The following is a 27042-nucleotide window of genomic DNA, read 5'->3' as shown; positions in this document are numbered from 1 at the left end:
TTCTGGCTGAACCTCTTCCCACGGGAGGGGGACGCCGTGGCTGCGCTGCAGCAGGGCCACGTACTGGGCCCGCACGTGGGCAGGGGTGACCAGCCGCTCCGCGTCGCTCTGGTCCAGCGCGGGCACCTCGTGGAGCTGCAGCTGCTGCAGCAGGCTGCCCAGGATCTGCTCCTCGGTCACGGCCGCCCCGGGGCGGGCCAGGGCCAGCGCCCACAGTGCCCAGCACAGCCACAGGGCCCTCATGGTGCCACTTGGGAGGAGCAGCAGAGCGGATGTGGCCCCTGAGGAGGCTCCAGGAGGGTCCCAGCTGGGCGTGCTCAGGGCCAGGCTGGGCCAGCTTTATAGCAGCCCTGGGCTGGGCCTGGGTGGTGACAGAGGGGGAGAGAGGGAGGGAGGGAGGGAGGTCACACCCCTCGCCCTCCTGGGAGCTCATCAGCCAGACAGGTCCCTGGGCCTGAGGAGGGGCTGTCTAGAAAGGGCACAAAGGCCGTCTGTACCCCGGCTTGGGCCTCTGGCCGCTGCTGTCTGGCGGCTCAGTGATAACTTTAGTGCCTGCTGAATTCCGCTGGCCCTGGCCAGTCCTCGTCCATGGAAAAGCTGGTCTACACGGTGAAAAGGTGAGGCCCTCGAGCCAGCCCAGCTGCTTAAGTCTCTTTCCTGGAGACCAGCCTGGGTGTCGGGGTGCTCACTGGGAGGGACGCAGGGAACACAGCTGCACCCCTGCCCACTCTGGCCAGGCCCATGCACAGAAGGCCCCGTCTCTCCCTCCATCTCCAGTCCCCGCAAACGCCTCCTCGCCTCTCCACCCCCTCAGGGGTCCTTGTCCCCCTGTGACAGGAGGAGGATCGATGCTGTCGGGACAGGGATCTGGCAGCTCGGCTCCTCGGAAGTGCCAGGGACCGAGATTTCGGCAGTGTCTTTGCAGGCACGGCATCTTCCAGGCAGAGCGCTGAGCCCATGTCATGCCCAGACAGCGGTCAAGGGACAGGAACCTGGGAAGCAGAGGCCAGAGCTGCCCAGAGTCCTGTCCTGTCCAGAGTCTCGGGTACTGGGCACACGGGGTGGGCGGGAGCCCCCTGTGCCTCCTCAAACACAGTTTTTTAACCAATGTTTGCTTTTATATATTTTTTAATTGATTTCAGAGAGGAAGGAAGAGGGAGACAGAGATAGAAACATCAACGATGAGAGAGAATCATGGATCGGCTGCCTCCTGCACGCCCCACACTGGGGATCGAGCCTGCAACCCGGGCATGTGCCCTGACCGGGAATCGCACCATGACCTCCTGGTTCATGGGTCAACGCTCAACCACTGAGCCACGCCGCCGGGCTCAAACACACATCTTAGACTGGCTGGGTTCAGATAGGCTGCTTGCTGGCTGTTGGACCTGCCAGCAAGTTCCTTAACTGCTCAGGGCTTCGGTGTGCTCCTCTGAAGGAGGGCGATGGTCATGGGGCTGCTGCAGAGGCTAGTGGGAGGAGCAAATGGATGAGCACGTGTAGGACGCCAAGCCCAGTGCCTGGGGCATAGTAAGCCCATATAAGCGTTCGCTGTCGTCATTACCTGCCCGGCCACCGCATTCTCTGGGCGACACCCAGGGCAGCCCGCTGTATGCCAGGCCCCGTTCTAGGCTCTGGACATGGATTCACAGCAGCCCTGGGAGGCAGGTGTCAGCACCCGCCCTGAACTTGATCTTCCTCCGGATGCAAAGTCAGAAGAGCACCCGGCGAACCTGCCACAACTCACTGAGCAGGTGGAGGGCTCGGCAGGTCACCTGTCCCCCGGGGCCCCTCCTGGCCCAGGGGATGTGCGGACGTGCAGGAGGAAGTCCTTCCCCCGACCCGTGTTCTGTCACGTGGGAGGCGAGCGATGATGGTGAAGGAGGACAGGATGCGGGCGAGGGCCTAGGGGCCCGGGAGGCGGGGAGCACCCCTGCTTCCCCTTCCCATTAGGTGTCCTGTGTCACCCCCCTGCCACTGTGCTCCCCACACATCCCAGGCACAGGCAGAGAGAACCTTCTGGTGCTCAAGGGCAGGGTCTCCCCCGCATGCGCCCAGGGACGTCAGACACAAACTGCCACATTTTAAAAAAATAGTGAGGTGTGGGGGGGACGGGGGGAAGGGCTTAGAAACTGCGGACGGGGAGGAATAATATTAACACCAATAACAGTCATCGTGGCTAACAGTGCTTACGGGCTGTGCACGGTTCTGAGCGTTTTACATCCTTTAACTCTTTATCCTCACCGCTTGCCATTATTGTACCCATTTCCTAGATGAAGAAACTGAGGCATAGAACCTTACCTGACTCGCCCAGGGTCACACGGCTGGGAGGCGCCAGAGCCAGGGCTGTTCGGAGCGGAGGAAACGGGTCCTGTCGAATACCAGGGACAAGGTAAGAGGAATGTTGATAGCTGAGCCCAAGAGGGGAACCTCAGGGGAGACAGAATCGTGACCTCCCCTGCCCCCCTGCCCTTTCCTCTCCCTCCTCTGCTGCCAGGGAATCTGTGTGACTCACAAGGAGGAATTCAGAGCCCATCGTGGGGCTGGGCACGTATCTCAGAGTCTGCCCGTTCCGGAACTCCGGGTGCGCCCACACAGGCCCTCCTGCTCGCTCTGTGACAAGTGGAGCCTTCTTCAAAAGGCGGCTGCTGCTTTTCTTTGCAAGTGATGATTGGCAGGGAGAGGACTTACTGGATGCAAACATTTGGGCCTCACGTCAGGCCAAAAGGTGCCGAAGTGTCCCACTGACAGGCGACCCGGGCCCTGGGAGCTGTCCCCGGGCTGGTGTTCCATAAATATGCAAAGCCCGCCACCCCTGGCGCTGCGGGAGAGGAAGCCCTGTGGCTTATCACTGGCCAGGGCGGTGCCGAGGATATGACACCCAGGCTGCCCTCTGTGAGCCACGGCCCCTCGACAGGCCCCAGGGGCTGGACCCCCGTGAGCTCCTGGGGCTGGGAGCCTGGGAGGCTCCGCACTGGCTTTGGCAGGGACCTGCTGTCACCAGGCTGAGGGAGGCCGGGCCCTGGGGCTGCTGCTCTCCGACCAGCATGTGCCCCCACGAGGCTCCCTCCCACCGAGGAGATGCCCGGGGCTGAGGACCCACGGGAGTCCCCCGTGGCCAGGAGCCCCTCTGCCCTGGGGGTAACTGACCGGCTACATAGAAACCTCATTCTCCAGAGCACAAGGTCAAGGGGAAGGTCCCTCCTTCACTGGAGTCCCTGGCCCCCCTACCCCCCATCACCCTCGCCCCATTTCTCACGGACGCTCCTGGGCTGGCCTCCCAGCATGGAGCCCCCTCCAGAGCTGTGTCCTCAGTGGGGACTGGAACTGCCCAGCCAACTCCCAGCACCTGACTGAGGACAGTCCCGCCTGCCGCTGGCCTTCTGGTCCCACTGCTCAGGAGCTCCGAGGGGCCCTGAGAGCCTGGGCAAGTGGCCCAGCGTTGGGAAACTGAGAGCCCTTCCCAGTCTTGGGGACCTCCCTTAATGGGGGGGGCCTGGGAGCACTCAGCACCCCGGAGGGTTTGCCCAGCAGGTGTCAGACCCTCCCCCTTCTCCCTGTGAATTTAGGGGAACCAGAGGGAAATGGTGCTACCGCAGGTCTTCCAATAACGTGGTTCGGTCGGCTGCCATCTCATTGTAATGTTGATGGGAAAAAAGAAATCACTTCCTGCCCTGGCTGGTTAGCTCAGTGGATAGAGCGTCGCCTGGAGACTGAAGGGTCCCAGGGTTGCGGGCTCGATCCCCAATGGGGGGCGTGCGGGAGGCAGCCGATCCATGGTTCTCTCTCATCATGGATGTTTCTCTCTCTCTCCCTCTCCCTTCCTCTCTGAAATCAATAAAATAAAATAAAACAATTTTTTGCCCTCGCTGGTTTGGCTCAGTGGATAGAGCATCGGCCTGTGGACTGAAGGGTCCTGGGTTCGAATTTAACTTGTCTCTACCAATGAGCCTGCGGAAACATTGGTTTCCTTCTATGCCGTTCCCCTTCTCTGAGAAGCGATCCTCTCTCATCATAGATGTTTCTATCTCCCTCTCCCTTCCTCTCTGACATCAATAAAAGTATTTAAAAAAAATAAAAATAAAACAATTTTTAAAGAAGTGTTTGGGGTCTTTATTTAGAAGGTTGGGGATGTTTTTGTGACCGGAACGCCGTAGGAATTTAACTTGTCTCTACCGATGAGCCTGCAGGAACATTGGTTTCCTTCTATGCCGTTCCCCTTCTCTGAGAAGCTACCCACCACTGTAGGTGAGGACTTACTGTACAGATGATCCGATTCTTCGTAGAATCAGAGCTGAAATGGACTATCGGGCCATTGTCCTGCCCCCAGCGCTTAGAGCTAAGACGGAGGCTGAGATGTGAGATGTCCCCGAGCTCACACAGTGGAAGGGTGTCTGCAGAAAGCCGAGTCTCCCCATTCCCAGCCCCAAATTCCTTCCACACCCCGAGCTATTGCCAGCGCATTCTCCCCGACCCCCGAAGCTGGCGGGAGGCAGCCCGCAGCGCCAGGTGAGCTGGGGACCAGCTAGGCTGGGCAGGGCCGGGCAGGGCCGGGCAGGGGAGGCGCGAGAAGCAGACAGGACAAATCTCCAGACCCCTGTGGCTTTCCGGACACAGGCTCCCGCCCCGAATGTGGATTCCAGGCAGCTTGACGTTTTGCTGGGGGAAATAAAATAATTGGGCAATTAGCTAGCGGCCAAAGGAAGGCCAGGAGTGTGGATTGGGGCACTTTTTCCGAGGGGCTCAGTCCTCGGGAGGAGGCAGCTGCCCTTTGTCATGCAGAGGAGGGAGCCGGCCTCCCCTCTGAGTGTGGATCTGGGTGGAGAGTCTGGACGGTCAGTTGTGGGGTCAGGATGGGCTTGAAAAGCAGAAAAACCATCAAACAGCCTCTTCTGACCTGACCTCGGAGGGGGGAGGGGAGGCTACTTATAAAGCTGCCCTAACCAGACCTCTCTCCCCTAAGGCTCCCCACGGCCGGGGGTGGGGGAGCCCTGGTGGTTACAACCCATATTGTTAGGGATTTTTAATGCTGTGGAGACTTCTCCCCCAGAGATATTTTAAAATATATTTTTATTGATTCAGAGAGGAAAGGAGAGGGAGAGAGAGAGAGAAACATCAATGAGAGAGAATCATGGATCGGCGGCCTCCTGCATGCCCCGCACTGGGGATCGAGCCCGGAACCCGGGCATGTGCCCTTGATGGGAATTGAACCTGGGACCTTTCAGTCCGCAGGCCGACGCTCTATCCACTGAGCCACACCGGCTAGGGCTCCCCTGGAGATATTATGTTGCGGATGCCCTGAGTGAAATTGCAGGAGGCTCCCTTGCATTTCCGTTAGAACTGAGGATGCTTAAAACAGGCCTCCTCCAGGTCACGGGTCGATTCCCGGGCGGGGCACAGGCCTGTGCAGGAGGCAGCCGATCCATGGTTCTCTCCCAACATTGATGTTTCTATCTCTCTTCCTCTCCCTTCCTCTCTGAAATCAATAAAAATATATTTTATTAAAAACAAAACCAGGTCTCCTCCAACCCCGAGGGCCTGGCGACCACCCAGCCTTCCAGCCGGCCCTGTCCTCGGGCCGCAGTCCCTGGTTTCTGCAGCGGCTCCTCCACCTGGTGCCACTCCCCGCAGCCAGGCCTCCCGGAGCCACAGCGCAGCTGCCCTGAGCTTTGGGGGGGGACCTCCATACCTCCCCTCCCCTCTCCTCCCGTCAGTCCCAGGCAGCTTCTCCACAGCCCCTGCTCTGGGCTGGCCCGGAAGGTTTGCTCTCTGCCCGGAGGACTTGGTGTGACCCCCGGGAGTGGATTCCTGGAGGCCAGCCCAGGCCTGCTGAGGGGGCTTGGTTGGGGCACCATGAGGAATCGGGCTGGGAGAGCTTCTCCCACCTCAGGTCTGGAAGGAGGGAAGGGAAGGGAAGGGAAGGGAAGGGAAAGGAAGGGAAGGGAAGGGAAGGGAAGGGGAGGGAAGGGAAGGGAAAGGGAGGGGAGGGGAGGGGAAGGAAGGGAAGGGAAGGGAAGGGAAGGGAAGGCAATAGCAGGCCTGTGAAGACAGGACGACCCGCCACACCACCAGGGTTACAGGTCCACACTCCAGGCAGGTCCGATGGCGCCTCGGCTTCCTGGAGGAGAGGAAAGAAAGTGATCAGGAAATCACAACGGAAAAGACAAAAGACATTTCCCCCCAGGTCCTCCCTGAGCTTTCCCTGAACACTGGGGAGTCAGCACAAGGGAACAGAAAGGGCTTCTCTCTAAATGCTCTGAATGGAAGCACATTACATGCAAATTACGTTTACTATCCAACCCTCTTCAGCGGACACAATTTCCCTCTAATTTCTGTTGCTTCTCCGTCTCCCTCTCGTGCATAAAACCCATGTATGTCTTTCCCAAGAGCTTCAATACTTGGAATACGTTCACTTTCAAGAAACCTGACATGGCCCTGGCAGGTGTGGCCCAGTGGATAGAGCGTGGGCCTGTGGACTGAAGGGTCCCGGGTTCGATTCCGGTCAAGGGCACATGCCCGGGTTGCGGGCTCGATCCCCAGTGTGGTGTGTGCAGGAGGCAGCCGATCCATGATTCTCTCTCATCATTGATGTTTCTCTTTCTCCCTCTCCCTTCCTCTTTGAAATCAATAAAAATATATTTTAAAGAAAACAAAAAAGAACCGTGACGTAGCAGGCAGGAGACCAGGTGCTCCTTCTGCATTTTGCCTCTGGGCCCCAGGGGCCCCTAACCTGTCATTTCCAAGGGATCTGGCTGAGGCTCCTCTCGGACCCAGCCTGGCCTTCCCACCCCACATCCTGCTTCCTCACAGCCCCTCCACCTAGCGGTCTGGCCTCTCACAGAACAGCCCCTGCATGGTTATGTGCTGGCTCATTCAATCCCTGGGCCTAAACGCCCTTCCACTCTTCTTCACCTTTGAAATGTCCTCATCTGCTAAGTCTCAGATAAATTTCACTTCCTTCCCTATAATTTTTTTTTCCTTAAGATTTTTGTATTGATTTTGAGAGAGAGAGAGAGAGAGAGAGAGAGAGAGAGAGAGAAACATCGATGTGAGAGCAAAACATCATTGGGCTGCCTCCTGCACATCCCCCACTGGGGATCGAGTTAGAAACCTGGGCAGGTGCCCTGACCTGGAATTGAACCATGACCTCCTGGTTCATAGGTCGATGCTCAACCACTGAGCCACACCAGCTGGGCTCTCCTGACAGCATATCTGCAATCGCCTCCCTGCCCCTGAGCTGAGCCCAGCCCTCCTGACCTCACATGACTTCTTTGGCCTTTCTCTAGGACCACCCTGTTCTAGATGGAAAATTCTTTTTAAAAAACACAAACAAATATATATATGGACACACACACACACACACACACACACACACACACGAGTGGCCAGATTATCATGACCGGACAGATTATTATAACCAACCCATCAGTACTTCATTGACACTTTCAAAAATACTGAATATTGAAAACTTCCTAAGCAAATACTCTCAAGGTTTTATTATTATTTGCATAACTAATTCACTTCATTGTACTGATGGGTGGTCATAATCTGGCCGGTCATAATATTCTGGCCACTCAGTGTGTGTGTGTGTGTGTGTGTGTGTGTGTGTGTGTGTGTGATTGATTTCAGAGATGAAAGGAGTGGGAGAGAGATAGAAACATCAACAATAAGAGAGAATCATGCATCGGCTGCCTCCTGCGCGCCCCACACTGGGGATCCAGCCCGCAACCCGGGCGGGCATGTGTCCTGACCGGGAATCGAACCATGACCTCCTGGTTCATGGGTCGATGCTCAGCCACGGAGTCACGCCGGCCGGGCTAGACGGCAAAGTCTTAAAGGCCCGGATTGAATCATGTTTTCTGGGCTGCAGGCACCGAGTTCATCTTTGTGGACTCCAGGAGGGAGCATCAGCGGAGGCGGGCGGAGGGATGGACAGTGAGGGTCATTACCCTGCTCTCTAATCTCCAGGGCTAGGCTGACGGGAGGACAGATTTGCACGTTCTGAGAGGTAATTGGAAAGGCGGGCTGAGCAAACAAAATACATAACAATGAGCGCGCAGGCATCTGAAAATCGGTAGGATTAGCTCTCTCCCGCTGGGACGGATCCTCTTCGCACAAACCTAAGCCCTTTATCAACACAGCTCTGTGCGGCAGCTGTCGGGAGAGGAAACGAACTTTTGCCATCCGTCCGCTCAGGTGAGAAGCTGCTGGCACGTTCCACCCCCTCCCTGCAGGCCCATTAGGGAACGTGACACTCCAGCCACCGCGCAGCCCCTACACCTCCTGCAAACACTTTCTGCTTCCCTCTGCGATGCCACCGTAAGCTGTCCTGGGAGCATTTGGCCTGCCTCTTGGTCTCTGGGCTCTCCCAGAGGTTCCTGGGGCAAGCGTGTGTGTGTGAGTGTGTGTGTGAGTGTGTGTGTGTGTGTGTGTGTGTGTGTGTGTGTGTTCTAAGACCTATCTATTGCACACAATCCAATAGCAAAGAAGGGTTTATAAAGAAAAGCCAGTCTCCCATGCCATCCTGTCCCGCTCTAACCACCGCTTCTGATGGCTCACCTCCCAAACCATGGACAGCAGCAGGCTTAGGTCACTTGCCTTTCATCCTCCTCTCAAGTTTTTAATAAACGCACGGCTCGCTTTACTCCTTTTGCTCACGTTTGCAAATTTAAACAAGAGACTAAAACCTCTATTTCCGGTGCCTCGAGCTTTAGGTGGCATTCATTCAGGAAACGAGTAACCGACACATGCAAGACAGTGAAACTGCCACGGTCCCCCACCTTCTCCCTCACCCTTGTCTCCCCGCCTCCATCAGCTACACCCTGCCTTCTGCTTTGTCAACGCCGGGAACCTTAACATTCCGCCTAGCCCTTTGTTTCTAAGTTGATTTTAAATGCTAAACACCAATGAATAACATTTATGTTACCATCCATAATAATAAAAGCGCACTATGTTAATTAGACTGGACGGCCGAACAGGAACAGCGGAACGACCTTCCGGAAAACCTCCCGGTTTTTATGGGTCAAGAATCCAGGAGCTAACGGCCATGAGGTACCATCTCACACCTGTCAGAAGGGCGACCATCAACAAATCAACAAACGCCAAAAGGTGGCGGGTTAGACTCCCAGTCAGGGTACGTTCCTAGGTTGTGGGTTTGAACCCCGTCCAGGGTATGTATGGGAGGCGATCAGTCAATGTTTCTCTCCCTCTTTCCCTTCCTCTCTCTAAAATCAAGTTAAAAAACACATCCTCAGATGAGGACTAAAAGAATTGCTAGGAAGCGAGGGAGGACGCGGGCTGTCAGCATCACCTCCTGAGGTCAGATGTGAGGAGTAACCTTCGGTCCAGCTAAATGTCAGGGGGGTCTGGACACCAGGAAGAAAGGAGAAAACCAGGCTCCTGACCACCGAGGTCAGGCCCTTCCCAGGCCACGTGCACCTTCGAACAGGAGTGTTTTTATAAATGAGCATTTAGGACAAGTGAGCAAGTGACATTCAGGACACACCACCCTGATGAGCTGACGGCCCAGCTCAGCCCGGCCTGAACGCATCTGAACTGAGCTCCTCGTGGCAGAGCCCAGATGGCCAGGCCCGTGTCCCTGAAGCTCCTTCCAGTGAGAAGTGACAGATGGTACACAAGCCATCAGGAAGCCAGATAACGGGAAGGAAGGAAACTGGGCAATGAGCGAGGGTGCCTGGGAGGCCTCAGGGAGGAGGCCACAGTCTGGGCTGAGAGTGACCCGGCCTGGAAGGTGGCCCCAGGCAGAGGGAGTGAGACAGGGCTCGGCTGTTCTGGGTCAGGAAGCAGTCGGTGGTGGCTGGAGTGCAGAGGGCGAAGGTGGGGGCTGGGGAGGGGATCCCAGGCCACCTTAAGGCTCTGACTCTGAGAGCCAGGGGAAGCCACCAGGGGAAGCCACCGAGGAGTGTTAAGCAAAAAAGGGAATTGATCTGATTTGCATTTTAAAAGCTAATCCTTACGGATAAGCAGAACACGGTATACACATGCAATATTCATTCAGCCTTAGAATAGATGGAAATTCGGACACATGCCACGACACGGATGCACCTTGAAGACGTTAAGCCAGTCACAGGAGGACACGTGCTGTATGATTCCCCTTCCATGAGGTCCCGGGAGCAGGCAAATTCAGGGACAGGGAGTAGAATGGTGGTTACAGGGGCTGGAGGAGGGGAGTGCGGGGTTAGTGTGTCACTGGGGATAGAGTTTCAGTTTGGGAAGATGAGAAAGTTCTGGAGGTGGAGGGAGGTCCTGTTTGTACAAGTGTGAATGCACTTAACCGCAGTCTAAAGTGCTTAAAATAGTACCTTTTACGTTATGTCTATTTTACCGCAGTAAAGAACCTTTACAAGGTGATTGTGCCTGCTGTGTGGGGGATGGGCAGCAGGGCTGGGGCTGAAGGGGAAAAGCAGAAAAAAGAGGGGGAGCAGAGAGAGGGTAGAGGCCACAGTAGTGGGCGGTCTGTGAGAGGGGCTGGAGGCCTGACTGTGCAGCGGCCGTGGGGGTGGGCGAAGTGGGCAGGCTTGCCGTCCAGGTCACTAGGATTGGCGATGGCGTGGATTACAGGTCAATGCTGGTGACCATCTAACGAAGGACAGTAGCTGGATACAGAATGGAGCCACCAGGAAGCATTTCCAGAAAGCGTTGTGCTCGCTTGGTGTTTACTATGTTTGCATTTCCAGAACTGTCTTTAAGACCGCTGTCTTCAGCATGCTATCTATCATTTGTTCAACAACAAGATTAAAAAACCCTCATGCAAGTCTCCAAGCCCAGCCCGCATCAGGCTGCAGGCGCCCCGGGCCTCCGACCCGTCTCCGGGAGACTCAAATGCCAAAGGAAACAAGAGCAAATGCTTAGAAAAGAGTTGTTTGCTGAGAGGCTGTGCTGCAAGCCTCTATCAGCGGTTCTCAACCTGTGGTTCTCAACCTGTGGGTCGAGACCCCTTTGGGGGTCGAACGACCCTTTCACAGGGGTCGCCTAAGACCATCGAAAAACACATATATAATTACATATTGTTTTTGTGATTAATCACTATGCTTGAATGATGTTCAACTTGTAACAATGAAAATACATCCTGCCTATCAGATATTTACATGACGATTCATAACAGTAGCAACATTACAGTTATGAAGTAGCAACGACAATAATTTTATGGTTGGGGTCCCCACAACATGAGGAGTTGTATTAAAGGGTCGAGGCAGTAGGAAGGTTGAGAACCGCTGCTCTAAATGATTTATTCACGCCTGGCAGAGCGAAGAGCTGGAGCGAAATACGAGAACGCAAGAATCAGAAAGGCTAGAAGCTGGTCAAGTCCAGGCCAGCTGCACCCCACCATCTGTCCGCCACTTACCCTGGAGGAGGGGGGCGAGGGGCGGTCACGGGGCTCTCAGGGACCCACCTTCGGAGCAGCGGCCCAAGGGAACCCGCCCGGCTCCTGCTCACGTTTGCTAGCGCCCAGCTCCCCCTACTGGCAGCAGGGAGAGTCCTCCTTTCTTCCCGGAAACTGGTAGCGTTTTTTGAGGGTTGGCAGGTGGTGAGCAACAGAATCCCTCTCGACAGAATTCTACTCGTGCTGCCCTTTAATTGCTCTCAGGTTTCATTTTGTTAAATGCTCACTCCCAGTTATTTTCCTCAACAACCTTCATCTGGGGGGCACTTTTTAAAAAATGTATTTTTGTATTGATTTCAGAGAGATAGAAACATCAACAATGAGACAGAATCATAGACCGGCTGCCTTCTGCACGCCCCCTACTGCAGATCGGGCCCGCAACCCGGGCATGTGCCCTTGACCAGATTCGAACCCGGGACCCTTCAGTCCCCAGGCCAACGCTCTATCCACTGAACCAGACTGGGGAGGGCTGGAGGGCACTTTTAACCTTGAAAATCCACTATCAGGTGCTGGTTCAAGGTGGTAACCTGAGCACATCTATTTAACTCCCTCTTGCAAACTCCCATTGGAGTAAGAAGCGAAGAAATGTCACGAGGAACCTCAGTATCAGCACCAGCCACCGGGGACAGAGAAAGGCTGGCACTCAGATCCAAGTGTCAGCACGTGACATGGACCCACAGCAGCAGCCCACGAACACCCCGGCGCGTGGACCCGTGAGCGCTGGCCCGACAGCCGCACGGGAGGATGGCGAGGTGGCCCGTCTCTGTGCGGCGTGACCCTCCCTGCTCCCAGCCTTTAATGTTACAGGAAAGGAGCACTTACAGAACTGCAGTCTTCTCACTGCCAGTCAAGGTCAAGGAGGCAGGGCACAGCAGGAGAGCAAATGGAAGGGCCTCACGGTGCCAATTAGGGAAGGGGCGCTGGCCCGGCCACAGCAAGCTGCCGCCACAGGAAAACGCGCACAGTGAAGGAACCTCTGATCTGGCCAAGTAAACCTCCCCGAAATCTGAACGCTCCCCTTCCCCCTTTGAGCGTGGTCGTTAAGACCTGCACAGCCCGGCCGGTGTGGCTCAGTGGTTGAAGGCCGACCTATGAACCGGAAGGTCACGGTTCAAATCCTGATGAGGGCACATGCCCAGGGTTTCGGGGCTCGATCCCCAGTGGGGGGCTTTCGGGAGGCAGCGGACCAGTGATTCTCTCTTATCCTTGATGTTTCTCTCCCTCTCCCTATGAAATCAGTAAAAACATGTTTTTAAAAAGTGCAGATGGCCACATCATTTGAAGAAAGCTGTTCTCAAATGCCCAGGCTACCTGGCTGAACCTCCCTTGAAACTACACTCCAGCAGACTCTTCCTCCTCAATCCCCCCATTTCTGCCCACTCCCCTTGTCCCAACAAACCCCTCGTACACCTAATTCCACCCCAGGCCTCCATTCATGCACATTCGGACATCCTTCAAAAAGGAATAATTGTCATCAATTTGAGGGATCACAAGATATACCACGTCCTTAAAACATATACACACCCAGTTTCAAAGGAACACATCGATGAAAACAGAAGCAAGCCCTGGCTCGTTTTGCTCAGTGGATAGTGCACTGGCCTTCGGAGTGGGGGTGGGGGGTGTCCCAGGTTCAATTCCGGTGGAGGGCACATGCCTGGGTTGTGGGCTTGACCCCCGGTAGGGGGCATGCAGGAGACAGCCAATCAATGATTCTCTCTCATCAATGATATTTTTGTCTCTCTCTCTGAAATCAATAAAAATATATTTTTTAAAAAAACAGAAGCAAGCAGGAAGAGGGACTCATCTGAGAGAAAGGTGTTTTTGTTGTTAAAATATGTTTTTATTGATTTTAGAGAGAGAGGAAGGAGAGGGACAGAGATAGAACCAAAGAGAGAGAGAGACACATAGATCAGCTGACTCTTGCATGCCCCCTGTTGGGGATCAAGCCCACAACCGGGGCATGTGCCCTGGTCAGGAATCAAACCTGGGACCTCTGTTCATGGGTCGACACTCAACCACAGAGCTACACAGGCCTGTTGAGAAAGGTTGTTTTTTGTTTTTTGTTAAATACATTTTATTGATTTTTTACAGAGAGGAAGGGAGAGGGATAGAGAGCCAGAAACATCGATCAGCTGCCTCCTACACGCCCCCCACTGGGGATGTGCCCGCAACCAAGGTACATGCCCTTGACCGGAATCGAACCTGGGACCCTTCAGTCTGCAGGCCGACGCTCTATCCACTGAGCCAAACCGGTTCTGGCGAGAAAGGTTTTTTTAAGGGAAAAACGTAACTGCTGAACTGACAGACACAAGAGGAATGGCAAACAGCAAACTGGATACAACAGAAAATGAGGTTCCATGAGAACCGGACAGAGAATAAAAGCAATAATCAATTAAGTAATAGGAAAACGATAGTTTAAAATAAAAGGCTAGTCTTCAGACCTCAAAAGGGTCTCCCAATACGAAGAAATATTGAGGAAGAGACCAGACCTAGAAATAATCTGGGGACATGTGTTCTTTTTCAATTCTCATTCAAGGATATTTTTTCCATTGATTTTTAGAGAGCCTGGAAGAGAGAAGGAAAGAGAAACACTGATGTGAGAGAAACACATCGACTGGTTGCCTCCTGCATGTACCCCGACCAGGGCCTAGGCCGGGGAAAAGCCTGCAACCGAGGTACGTGCCCTTGATGGGAATCGAACCCAGGACCCTTCAGTCCACAGGCTGACGCCTATCACTGAGCCAAACCGGCTAGAGTTCTTGGTGACATTTTTAATTTGAAGGACAAAGGAAAAATATTGAAGTGTCTAAGGAGGAAAACTCCCATTTTATACACTAAAAAAAAGAAACTCAAAATGGGCATAAAGCTTTTCTTCCACAAAACCATATGCCAGAAAATAGCAAATGTCTATTGTTTAAGGAAAAGACAAGGTATTGCATATGCATAGGCAACAGAAAATCATTGTCAGATTGTGAGGGTTCAGAAAGTGTATCCAGTTTTGAAAAAAAGACACCCCCCCCCAAAATAAATTTTAAAATTAAAAAAAAAATACACACACACAAAAAAAGAAAGAACCCTGGCCGGTGTGGCTCAGTTGGTTGGGCATTAAAAGGTTACCAGTTCAATTCCCAGTCATGGCACATGTCCAGGTTTCGAGTTTGATCCCTGGTTGGGAGCATGGAAGAGACTGCCGATCTCACATCGACGTTTCTCTTTCGCGCTCTCTCTCTCTCCCTCCGAACCTCCCTCTTCCTCTATAAAAATCAATAAAAAAACAAAGAAAGAAACCACTGTAAGAATACCAGGAGAAAACAAAGAAAGAAACCACTGTAAGAATACCAGGAGACATAAAAACAATGAAAGTATTGGCCAGACCATGTCGCAGAATGATATCTGGGCCCAAATAAAAACTTAAAACCTTACAGAAAAGGGAGTGGAGGGGAGTTCAGATATAGTTCCAATGAAGAGAAACCAAGAAAAACAAAGAGCAATGCCTTCATTCGGTCGTTACTATCATCATGAAACAAGGCAAGTGTCCAAAGTATTACTAAAAGATCATAATAAGGAAAAAATACAGTTCTTCTTGCAACTTGAGCCAATTCCACGCATCTAAGATGAAATGCAGTTTGTACCACCCTCGGAAAGATTAGGCCAAACGTTGAGCGTACGTATTTCACTCACTCTTACAAACTCCCACCTGCCCCCACTGAATCTAGCTGGCCAATTTCAACAAAATTTGGGATCACAGAAAATGTTTTCCCTTTCGCTAAGACTTTAAGCCCTGTGATCTCTTTGAATAGCCACGTGACTTCCTAAAGGACTATTACCATCCAGCTTTGCCCAGAACCTTTCATTGACTTGCTATTGTCTATGTGATAACCATACTTAAACAGAGGACCCTGCTAATACCGTGAAAGAATGATGGTATGGCTTTCTCCCTTTCAGGAAATCATTTAAAAACTCAGATGAAAAAAACAACAAAAAACCTCAGGTGAAAAGAAAGTTACCATTGCGACCTCTACAGACACCTACACATCTGACAACTTGGGTCAAATGAACAAATTCCTTGAAAACATAACTTACCAGAAATCGGAAGAGTTATATGTTTATTAAATTAAATTTGTTATTAGAAACCCTCCCCACAGAGTCAGGCTCAGAGGGTTTCACCCATTAATTCTCTAAGTGCCACAATGGGAAAGCGGGCGTTGAGAACCGGCGCATGAAAAAGCCAGCGTTAGCGTCAACAGGAATAACGGCCGAGTCAGCGTTGTGCGGGTTGTAAGTGCTAGACTGGAAGGAACCAGGACATCAGCGCGGGCGTCACTTCTTCTTCCCTTTCAGGGGCCTGGCGAACAGCGCGGGGTCGATCTGCTCCTGGGCCAGGCCCCGGACGGAGAAGAGCCGGGCGGCCCGCTCCTGGAGGGTGCCCCCGCACTTCAGCCCCCGGGCCATCAGTTCGCACTTGAGCTTCTCCAGACCCAGCGACTCCATTTCTGCCACGGAGCTGAAGGCCAGCAAATCTACAGGTTCCTGACCCCCAGCCTGAGGGGAGAAGAACACAACAGAGAAAACACTTAAAACAGGCTCCTTTCATCAAACCTAAAATACCATCTACCTTCACATGGCTTCCTATTGAATGTATTACTAAGAAAGAATAAATAACACAATTATGCTATAATTTGGGATATACATCCAAATTCAGATTAAAATGTGAAAACCACAGAATTAATGAAAGGACACCACCTAGTGGCAAAAAAACCCACAACAAATTCTGGAGCTAAAAAAAAAGTCTAAGGATTTTTAGGGGGACAGGGCCAGCTTCACCATCAACCTGTACATCACTTCTGATTATGGAACGAGCCTTCCCACTAAGCAGCTGACGGGAAAAGCACCTTCATTTCACTGACTCACTGTGGAGGCTGAACGGACTTGGCTTCAGACACGACCCCGATTACTTACTGTGCTTCCTGCCTGGTCCCCCCGTTTGATGCTGGGAAGGCTCTCCCCGTCTTGTCCAGGTGCTGCCCTGTCCGCTCGATCCCCATCAGTCACTTCTTCTGTCTCTTTCTCCTGATTCAGCCCGGGCCCGGCTGCTGCTGCTTCTCTGGGTCCTCTGCTCTCGGCCTCCTTTTCCTCCGGGGCTGTCTGTGTTTCTGCAGCCACCTTCCTTTCCACACGCTCCTGGGCAGATGTGTCCCCCTGCGGGGCACACGGGTCGTCTGAAATACCGTTCCCAGGGCCAGCCCCAGGGCTCGGAAGTTCTGGTGAGCTACAGTCTGTACTCCGCGCTCCTGCCCTCTGAGGACTCCTGGGAACCCCGCCTGCCCTCTCCGCTCCAGCACTGTCACTGCTCGGCACAGGCGAGCTCATTCCTGAGGTGCCAGGGGCTTCGTCACTGTCGTCATCTGAGCTGTCAGAGCCGGACCCCTCCACAGCCTCCAGTCCTTCCACGCCCAGCCTGTCAGAAACCACAGAAAGGTTCACCACCACTTACAGCAGGAGTCCTCAAACTACGGCCCGCGGGCCACATGCAAATACAAATATTATATTTGTTCCCATTTTGTTTTTTTACTTCAAAATAAGATAAGTGCAGTGTGCATAGGAATTTGTTCATAGTTTTTTTTTAAACTATAGTCCGGCCCTCCAACGGTCTGAGGGACAGTGAACTGGCCCCCTGTTTAAAAAGTTTGAGGACCCCTGACTTACAGCTTCCACTTGAAAGGAGCTGCGGTTTGAGCAGGGATCAGACCCTGGCTGAATAAAAATATCTAACCTGAGATGGACAGAATTAAAACATTGCACCAGTGATCGGAGTTGGCCAGGGGTGGGGGGTAGGGGAAGGGAATTAACTGTAAAGGGGCACACGGGGAATTTTTAGGGTGATGGAAAGATTCTGTGTCTTGATTTTGGTGGTGGTTACGTGGCTGTATTTTTTTAAATTATGAGAACTGTTCCACGAAAAAAGGTTAGTTTTACTGAATGTAAATTATACCTCAATAAACCCGATTAGAAGAATCACACAATGCCTTTTCTCCCAAAGGATTCCACTCCCATTTCAGAAAGAACACATAACATTCCCTGCTGGACTCAGAGTTACACGGTCTTTGGTTAATGATTATCTTTCTGTCCCTAAGGGCAGGTCCACAAGGAAGCCAGATCCATTTGGACTTATCTAGAACATGGCCCAAGGGAACTGAGCTGGAAAGCGAAGGACCAGCTGGGGAGGGCGGGAGAGCTCGCAGAACAAAGGATAAGAAAAGTCCTGTTGTGCTCTTGACCTATGAGTGCAAGGCAAAGGTCTGGCAAAGGGACCCAAGGCCTCGATTATGACCTTGAAAAACCCCAGAAAAAAATCAGAGCCACCTGCAAAGCACAGCTCTGGCATTTCCACTCGGGGTTATTGAAAGTTAACCCTTTCCACACCAAATAGTAATTCAAGTCTAAAGCAATTTGTGTGATCTCTCGTGGACGGAAACGTATTGTCCTTGAGGTTCTATGAATGGCGCTCACAGCAGAAACCATCACGGGTGTGCACAATGTGAGAATCACTGAACTCTGGAGGTTGAAGCAGCGGGAAGATGTCGGAGCCGCCATGGGCCATCACTTACAGATGTGTTTATCCCAGACAGACACGGAGGCCATGGCCCAGGGCAGTCCTCAAAGCTCCATTTGGAATGAAAATGAAACACACTTACCAAAAGCATTTCCTTTTCGGGGCACCGGGTCCTCCGTCTGCTTCTGGTTTGTGAGGCCGCTTGCGAGTCTCCCCCACTTCTGCTGACACCACCTTGCTGGAGGAAGCCTGCATACCTGGCCAGAAATGTTAACAGCTCGGTGTCTACTCTCTGGACTAAGGCTAATGGAAGACTCCAAGTAATCCAGATTGCAACAAGAGCTGCGATCTAGAGCTCTAGATTTAAATTTCGTGAGATGTCATATTCAAGATGGTGAAAACGAGATTAACCTCAAATTTACACCGATGTAAAGCAGGAAGCGTTCTGGACCTGGAACCAGCATTTTAAAGCACCAATGACCAACTTGTCCACTCTGAGGCCCACAGGGTCGGGCCTCGCCCTCCCCACACCTAATCATTTGCATGCATTTGTCTTTCCCTTGTTGTGTCAGAACCTTTTGGACAGGAAAGATTCCTTCTTATTCAATTGTACCCACAATTGCCCTAGCATAATGCTCTGGATTCTAATAAAAGTTCATGGCAATCATTCTCACTAAAAACCATTAAAAAAAAACTAACCTAAAACCGGAAGCAAATGTGTTCAGCTCTTGGCACCTCCTAAAGACTTAACATCCCGACGAAGCACAAAGACTGTTCTTAACTGGGGCCCACGGAGTCAGGCATTAAGGATACCAAACGTTATGTGGGTTTGGGGTCTTTTTTTTTCTTCTGGGCTGTAAGATACACTGTGATCAAGATTGAGGGGAGAGGTTGCACAGCTTTCATCAGATCTCAGAGGTCCGGCCCTAGGCGATTTGGCTAAGTGGGTATAGCACTGGCCCATGGACTGAAGGGTCCCGGGTTCAATTGCGGTCAAGGGCACATAACTTGGTTGCAGGCTCTATCCCGGCCCTAGTCAGGGCCCCGAGCGGGAGGCAACCAATCGATGTTTCTCTCTATCTCGCCCCCTCCCTTCCTCTCCGTAAAAATCAATGGAGCCCTAGCCAGTTTGGCTCAGTGGATACAGCGTTGGCCCTCGGACTGAAGGGTCCCGAATTCGATTCTGGTCAAGGGCATGTACCTTGGTTGCAAGCTTGATCCCTAGTAGGGGTTGTGCAGGAGGCAGCTGATCAATGTTTCTCTCTCATGGATGTTTCTAACTCTCTATCCCTCTCTGTAAAAATCAATAAAAACATTTTTGTAAAAAATCAATGGGAAAAAAAAGAAAAATGAGAAAAGAAAAGAAAAAATCAATGGAAAAATATCCTTGGATGAGGATTAACAACAACAGAGAGCTTCTCAAAGGTCTGTGACCCCAAAACACTGAAGAACCTCTCTGTGTGCCGTGGGACAGTCAGGGACAGCTGGCCTCAGGGCGCCTGCTGCCCACACCAAGGAACCCTCCCCCTCACCTTTGAGGACGGAATCCTCCAGGCGCTCGGCCATCTCGTGGCACTGCTGCTGGTAGTCGGGGTTGGTGAAGCAGTGCCGGGGCTCCGCCAGCTTCCGCTGCAGCCGTTCCAGGCGCCTCTGCTCCTTCTCAGCTTCTCGCTCAGCCTGCTGCTTCACCCACTCAGCCATCCTGCGGGGGGAGAGAACGAGATGTCACTGAATGGCTCTCTTATATGCATTTCCTCCCCCCAACAAAGCAATGCACTCTTGCTCAGACTGTGCTGTCCCCTCAGGAAGGTGTGCCACGCTTACTACCAGCATACTGCCATGGACTTAACCGAGACCTAGAGATAACTATTAAATTATGGAAAAGGTGCCCTAGCCGGTTTGGCTCACTGGATAGAGCATCGGCCTGTGGACTGAAGGGTCCCGGGTTCAATTCCGGTCAAGGGCATGTACCTTGGTTGCGGGCACATCCCCAGTAGGGGGTGTGCAGGAGGCAGCTGATCGATGCTTCTCTCTCATCGATGTTTCTAACTCTCTATCCCTCTCCCTTCCTCTCTGTAAAAAATAAAATATATTTAAAAAAAATGTATGGAAAAGGTAACATCTGATAACAATAAATCAGAACACAAGTTTATATTTCTGATATGCATGGCGCATGTATCATCGCCACTGATAGAAAAGTATGTTTCTCTCTTTAAAAAAAAAAAAAAAAAAAAACAGCCTGACTGGTGTGGCTCAGTAGTTGAGCATCGACCCATGTACCAGGAGGTCACAGTTCGATTCCCGGTCAGGGCTCGTGCCCAGGTTGCGGGCTCGCCCCCCAGGAGGCAGCCGATCAATGGTTCCCTCTCATCATTGATGTTTCTATCTTTTTCTCCCTCTCACTTCCTCTCTGAGATCAATAAAAATGTATTTTAGAAAAACAAACACAAACGGCCTCTTACGCTTTTTCATGATTGACATCTCGTAGTCTCCTCCCACTGAGGTCCCGGCAAGCTTCTCGATTGGTTGTCTTCTCAATCTGCGCACCGAGGGCTCGGAGCATAGACCCGAAGCCTGAGCAGAGATATGTGGGGAGAGTGGGTTACAAAGCATTCAGGATGGGAAGTGCTGAACTCGTGGACACAGTGATGCAGCACAAGATCAAAGGTGATCTCTGCTTTCTTTTTCTCTTTTAATAAAGGAAATGGACACCAAGATTCGAACCCAGGGAACAAAGGTAAAAGTGAACTTGATTCAACCTCATGCCTTCCCTGCTTCCTCTTCTATTTCTGAAATACTGCACCTGCACCACTGAGATATTGTAAAGGCCTGTACCCAGTGCCAAAAAAACACAAGATTCCCAGATGAGGAAGTTTAAAAAGCATAGGGTGAGATTTTATAGTGAGTTTAAAAGGAAAGGCAATTTGAAGGTGTCCCTGGCTGATAGCACACACTTCATTCTTACTGCCACAATTCCAAACAGCAGGATGATTATAATCTGAGATGTCCGCTCTCTAAAAATCACGGTAGATTTTGAGAAAGCTTAGGGATTGCATCTTAGTGCATCAGGAGAAAGACTAAGAACTGTGTATATTTAGTTTTTGCTCATCTAGTTCCTTCTCTTTTCTTAGATGTGTTAATACCACCGGGACCTTAATCTCCCCCAACACATAAGCAGTTTATTTCATAAAGTGACTTAAGACCTCCCTTGGAAATACAGTAATGAGACCAAATCTTCATAAAAGCGGATTTGGATGTTTTACACGCTTTCTTCAGCAAATTGGACAGAAGAAGGGCCATCTCTCTCCATCCATCTTCCCGAGAGCTTCAGCGCCTCGGGTGCCTAGGAGCTACCCAGCTGGAGAAGGTGGGAACTATATCACACAGCATCTCCCTCCAAAAGAACAACAGAGCCCTGGCCGGTTTGGCTCAGTGGATGGAGCATCGGTCTGTGGACTGAGGGGTCCCGGGTTCGGTTCCGGTCAAGGGTATGTACCTTGGTTGCGGGCACATCCCCAGTGGGGGGTGTGCAGGAAGCAGCTGATCAATGCTTCTCTCTCATCAATGTTTCTGGCTCTCTATCCCTCTCCCTTCCTCTCTGTAAAACATCAATAAAATATATATTAAAAAAAAAAAAAGAACAACAGAGAAGACATTCGAAACCAGGGAAGTAAAGGACTTCATAAGGCAAAACATAAGGCTGGCCCAGCACAGGGACCAAGGAGTCTCTTCGTTTAAGGCACCTGCAGAGGTGACACAGCTCGGCACGCAGGCGACACGCATGTCCTACCTCCTTTCCCACCACGAAGTCTGGGCTCCAAACTGTAAACAGCTCCATGCTGCACTGGGTCACCGGCATCGGCCAGCGAGCCGTTGCGTTTCACGAAGAAGCACTCCACGGGGACACCCTGGAGACAAACGGGGCTGTTAAAAATGCTGTTCACGAGACAATACAAGTGCTTTGCAGGAAGGGTCCTAGCTTATTGTGTTTTTATCACTCCAGTGACAAGCAGGCAGTGTGTTCAATTAATACTTGTTTAATTGAAAATAAAAAATAGCCCTTAACCGGTTTGGCTCAGTGGATACAGCATCGGCCTGCGGACTGAAGGGTCCCAGGTTCGATTCCGGTCAAGGGCATGTACCTTGGTTGCAAGCACATCCCCAGTAGGGGGTGTGCAGGAAGCAGCTGATCAATGTTTCTCTCTCATCGATGTTTCTAACTCTCTGTCCCTCTCCCTTCCTCTCTGTAAAAAATCAATAAAATATATATTAAAAAATAATAAAAAATAAATAAATAAATAAATAAATAAATCCAAAAGAAAAAAATCATTGCATATGATGTATTCTGCATACAATTTTTTCCTGATACCTAATCACGATATAAAAAAGTTGTTTTTGTCTTTTGGGTGAAAATAAAATCATGAGTGGTCCCCAAGTTTAAAAGTGAAATTATGCATCCTGAAAAGTGTAGGTAAAAGGACAAGAAGAGTGGAAGGAAGGAGACAAGGGTCTGGTTTTCAATATCCCTATATAAGCTTCAGCGGTTTTAGGACCAACTGGCAGCCAGCACTTGTCTGTCCTGCTGGCATCCCCCCTGAATTACAGCCAATCACTGCAGAAGCCCAAGCGCCCCCAGAGCCACTCTGTGTGTTCTCAGAGCAAGTGATGAAAGGAAATTCTAAAAACTGTTAAGTCTTTCCGAGCCAGTGTTCAATGCTGTAAACTAAGGACAATAGAGAAGTGTTCTCCCAAGTGACACGGGACTTAGGAAGCACACGATTAAATTTACGACGTCAAGGAAGAAGCGATCTCAACCCCAACAGAGAGGACAAGTGCATCACTGGCCTCTTCCTGAAGTGGACACTAGGAACGTGCATTCTGAGCCATACCACTCCGCTATGTCAATGGGAACCATTCATTCATTCAACAAACATTAAGTGCCTTTTTTTCTTCTGGTCGCACCTTGGATCAATTCTAAGTTTGAAAACTACTCACGAGATAAGAGTTATTATCAGAGATATTAAAATCCAACTATTTGGGTCAGAGGGAAGGTGAGGGGGGAGATCAACCAAAGAACTTGTGTGCGTATATGCGTAGACAATAGGGTGGTGAAGGCCTGGGGCAGGAGGTGGGGGTGGGCTAGACGGGGTCAATGGGAGAAAAACGGGGACATATGTAACACTTTCAACAATCCCGATTTAAACATTAAATAAAAACCAAAAATAAACTATTGAAAAATAAATATGGAATGCTTAATGAAAAAAAAAATCTCACTATTTTGGAAAATATTTCCCCATTCAGAGGGTCAAAAACAGCTCTGACAGTTTTTTGGTTTTTATTAGATTGCAGTGTAGGAAGAAAAAGGGGAAAGCTGAAAAACCACGTTATCTGCAAACACACACTGCTTTTCCATGGAACTGGTCCAAGATTTGGTTCAGACTGTGGCGTAACATGTGTGAAGCTTATAAACGACGAGCAGAGGAAACAGCCTAAGGAAGCAACGATGCGGTGTGGTTATAAAGAAAAACAAGCCCTAGCCCGGGTTTGGCTCAGTGGATAGAGCATCGGCCTGTGGACTGAAAGGTCCTAGGTTCAATTCCTGACCAGGGCACATGCCTGGGTTGTGGGCTCCGTTGTGGGCTCTATCCCCAGTGTGGGGTGTGCAGGAGGGAGCCAATCAATGATTCTCTCTCACCATTGATGTTTCTTTCTCTCCCTCTCCCTTCCTTTCTGAAATCAATAAAAATATATAAAAATAACTTAAAAAAAGAAAAACAATACTATACCAAGAGCCAACATTAAAATTAGATTCAGGGAGACCATTCAGTTATTCTTCAGATAATTGAACAGGTTTCATATCTTAGTTGGCAAAAGCTTGCTTGCTTAATAATTAAGGAAACCACACATGTAACTTTACAAGTCAACATAGGTTTTCAAATACATGCAGGGACAAATGAGACTATCAATTGATTCGTAAAAACATCTAAATACCAGGCTCTGCTCCACCAGCGTCGACCGACCATTCGCTTCCAAGTCAGGCCACCTGCTGGGGTTGTGGGCTCGATCCCCAGTGTGGGGCGTGCAGGAGGCAGCCCATCAATGATTCTCTCTCACCATTGATGTTTGTTTCTCTTTTCTTTTTCTTTCTTTCTTTTCTTTCTTTCTTTCTTTTCTTTCTTTCTTTCCTTCTTTCTTTCTTCCTTTCTTTCCTTCCTTCCTCTCTCTCTCTCTCTCTCTCTCTCTCTCTCTCCTTTCCTCTCTGAAATCAATTTTTTTTTTAAATGACGGGCCCTAAGAAGCCAAGAATCCATACCCTCAACAGACACGTGTGTTGGGCTGTCCCAACCAGTGAGTGACCAGGTGAATCCATTCCCCTCCCCGACCATCCTTTGGCCTGGGTCCGGATAGGAAATACTTCCCCTCTAGGTTGTTCATTGGAATGTTTGATCTGTGGACAGAATGTGACTATATCCAACAATCACAGAATGAATGTAGCAAAATGAGCCTCAAAAGTCATCCGGTCCAAATGCCCCATTTAGGAATGAAAATACGGAATCCCAAAGTGTTTCCCGTTAGTCCGGACTGAGGGCTGGACTAGGCGTCGTGAGCGGAGTTTTCCCCTTTTCTGTGGGGTGAGAACAGCACCACCACCACCACCACCACAAAAAGCAAAGGGAGGCCTCAGCATCAGCTTGAAGCACCTTAGAACTGAGGAACCCTCAGCCTTAAAAAACCGAAGGCCCCAAAGAACCAACACGCCACCAGCGGTTCTCAACCTGTGGGTCGCGAACAATGAAAATACATCCTGCATATGAGATATTTACATGACGATTCATAACAGTAGCAAAGTTACAGTTATGAAGTAGCAACGAAAATAATTTTATGGTTGGGGGTCACCACAACATGAGGAACTGTATTAAAGGGTCGCGGCATTAGGAAGGTTGAGAACCAGTGCTCCAGACCCTCTGGCTTCCCACCCGCTCCCCTGTCCGGCTCCTTCCCCCTCCTTCCGGGAACCGCGAACCTCACCTGGTCTTGGCAATGGCGGTGGATAAGGTCTTGGACGGAGCATGCGGGCGAGACATCCCGCACCGCCCGGCACCCAACGCCGGGGCCGCGAATCCACACGAGCACCGCCGCCTCCGCCATTTCACCCAGTCCCGGAAGCAAAGACTCCCCGGGCCTTGCGACACAACTGGCCCGGGCGCCTCTTGATGACGTCCCCTAGCCGCCCGGCGCCCCGCCCCTCAGGTCTTCCGCTCGCCCCGCCCCTCCCCTGGGGCAGGTCACGTGATCCCGGCCGCCGAGCCCAGCTGGCAGCGGGAGGGGAACAGGAAGAGCCTGGCCGAGGCCGATAGCGCGCGGAGCGCCCGGGCGAGGCGTTGCTAGGGGCGGTTGCTAGGGCGGGGCTCCAGGGACCCGGTATAAAAGGCTGGCGCGGGGTTATGTTTCCAGGCGCTGGCTGTCAGCGATAAGGCGGTAACGGAGCACCGCCCCGAGCGCGGGCCTTGGCCCTGGTCCTCACATCTGTGCGGTTATTTTTGGGTCGCGGGGAATCGTGGCCTGGGAAGGCACTGCTGCTGGGGCGGGAGGGGAGAGGCTGCGATCCCGGAAACGGTTTTGGGGGGGCTGCTTCCTCGGCCCCGGGGAGCTCCCCCTACCCGAGGCGGGGAAGGAAACGACCTCCGGAGGTCTCTAAACAACGGCCCCCGCGTGGTTTGCCCTCCGGGTTGACCACGCCTCCTCTTCCTTTGCAGAAGCTGCCAGCCCCTCACGGTCGGCCAGCCACGCTCCGTTTATTCTTATTTCCGCCTGTTCGCGCTCTGCGTTATCGCCGCTTCAGCTCTGTTTCCAAAATATTTCACAGCGAGGGCCCCCCCCACCCCCGCCCGGTGCCAGGCAGTGGCGGGAGAGGCGCTTCCGGCAACGATGCTCGCAAAACCCGGCCATAACGTTTACCCGGCACCATGGAAACGCACTCGCGCAGCTCTGCACGGCGTAACGTGAAGGCTCTGGGAATCTGGAGTCCCTTAATATTTAATATGCCGAGGTTAGGGTGTTTCTAAAATCGTGAGCAATTAAAAAAAAAACACCACTGGAGTGAAGATAGGAGGGCGATTGGGAGGTATCTGTGCCCGCTGAACACAAATGGCCTGGCCCACAGACAGGAATGCTCTGCTAAGATACTTGGCCAAAAAGAAACTGGGTGCCAAGGGGAAAGCAACAAAGAAACTGAGAAATCCTTCATGGCGGCGGCACGCGCAGAAATAGAATTTAGAGGCCTGTGAACTTAGAGAGTCTGTTGTCTTTATTGCACTGAACACAGGAAGGAGCATGGGAGAGGAAGGGCCTCATTGTGTAGCGCTAACTGTATCTAGTCCTTGCAAAACCTGACAGCTGAATGAAGTCGTTTGCTTTTTATCTCTTGGGTGCATTTAAATTCTTATTGTTTAAAAAGAAACAAATATTGAATAGGCATTTGTCATTGAAAATATGGAATAACTACTGTTATTAACTTTTCAGAGACACGCATTTCCTGAGCAATATATATAGCATCTGTTTTTTTTTTTAAATATATATTTGTATTGATTTCAGAGAGGATGGGAGAGGGAGAGAGAGAGAAACATTAATGATGAGAGAGAATCATAGATCGGCTGTCTCCTGCATGCCCCCTACTGGGGATTGAGCCCGCAACCCAGGCATGTGCCCTTGACCAGAATCGAACCCGGGACCCTTCAGTCTGCAGGCAGATGCTCTATCCACTGAGCCAAACCAGCTAGGGCTATCTAGCATCTGTTGCTAAACCTTCCCTTAAATAAGCACATAATTCCATGATATACACAAAGTAGACATTAAATAAATGTTAGATATCTGATGAATTACTGAAGTCTAATTGTTTCCAATAGACATCTGAAGACATTTATTTTGCACTGATATAACACTTTCTCTCTGAAGGAAGCAAAATTCAACCTGGATCGGTCATTCAATTCACTTAAATAATGAGGAAATTGAGGGACTGAAAATGAGCGCCATGGCCAAGAACACCAGTCACATCAGTGGAAAAAAATCTAGAAAGACGGCTGATTAG

The 27042-nt window shown here is 51.3% G+C and overlaps 2 protein-coding genes across 3 annotated transcripts in view; both read right to left on the bottom strand.

The window, feature by feature from the left end:
• LEFTY1 (left-right determination factor 1) overlaps positions 1-2959 on the bottom strand; it is a 6944-nt gene extending 3985 nt beyond the window's left edge. Inside the window, 4 exon segments of the mRNA XM_014449591.2 lie at positions 1-32; positions 34-361; positions 2299-2368; positions 2513-2959. The exon segment at positions 1-32 is cut by the window's left edge and continues 5 nt beyond it. Of these exon segments, the coding sequence (XP_014305077.1) occupies positions 1-32; positions 34-243 (242 nt within the window). The 5' untranslated portion in view covers positions 244-361; positions 2299-2368; positions 2513-2959.
• A 12521-nt stretch (positions 2960-15480) lies between these two features.
• SDE2 (SDE2 telomere maintenance homolog) lies at positions 15481-25141 on the bottom strand. Of its 2 annotated transcripts, XM_006107572.3 has the most exons (7): positions 24984-25141; positions 21745-21862; positions 20417-20528; positions 19487-19656; positions 18097-18211; positions 16361-16859; positions 15481-15943 (listed from the first exon to the last, which is right to left on the bottom strand). In XM_006107572.3, exons 1-7 carry the CDS (start codon positions 25101-25103, stop codon positions 15722-15724), a joined length of 1356 nt encoding a protein of 451 aa, XP_006107634.1. In that variant the 5' UTR covers positions 25104-25141; the 3' UTR covers positions 15481-15721. The 2 variants fall into 2 exon arrangements, with proteins under 2 accessions (XP_006107634.1, XP_023604081.1); XM_023748313.1 differs by lacking the exon at positions 24984-25141 and having other exon boundaries at positions 21698-21838.
• Between the last annotated feature and the right edge of the window lie 1901 nt (positions 25142-27042).

Source organism: Myotis lucifugus, unplaced genomic scaffold (genome assembly GCF_000147115.1).
Source record: "Myotis lucifugus unplaced genomic scaffold, Myoluc2.0 scaffold_1263, whole genome shotgun sequence".
NCBI classification, from domain to species: domain Eukaryota; kingdom Metazoa; phylum Chordata; class Mammalia; order Chiroptera; family Vespertilionidae; genus Myotis; species Myotis lucifugus.
Note: the sequence above shows the minus strand (reverse complement) of the source record. Positions and strands in the feature narration are given on the sequence as shown.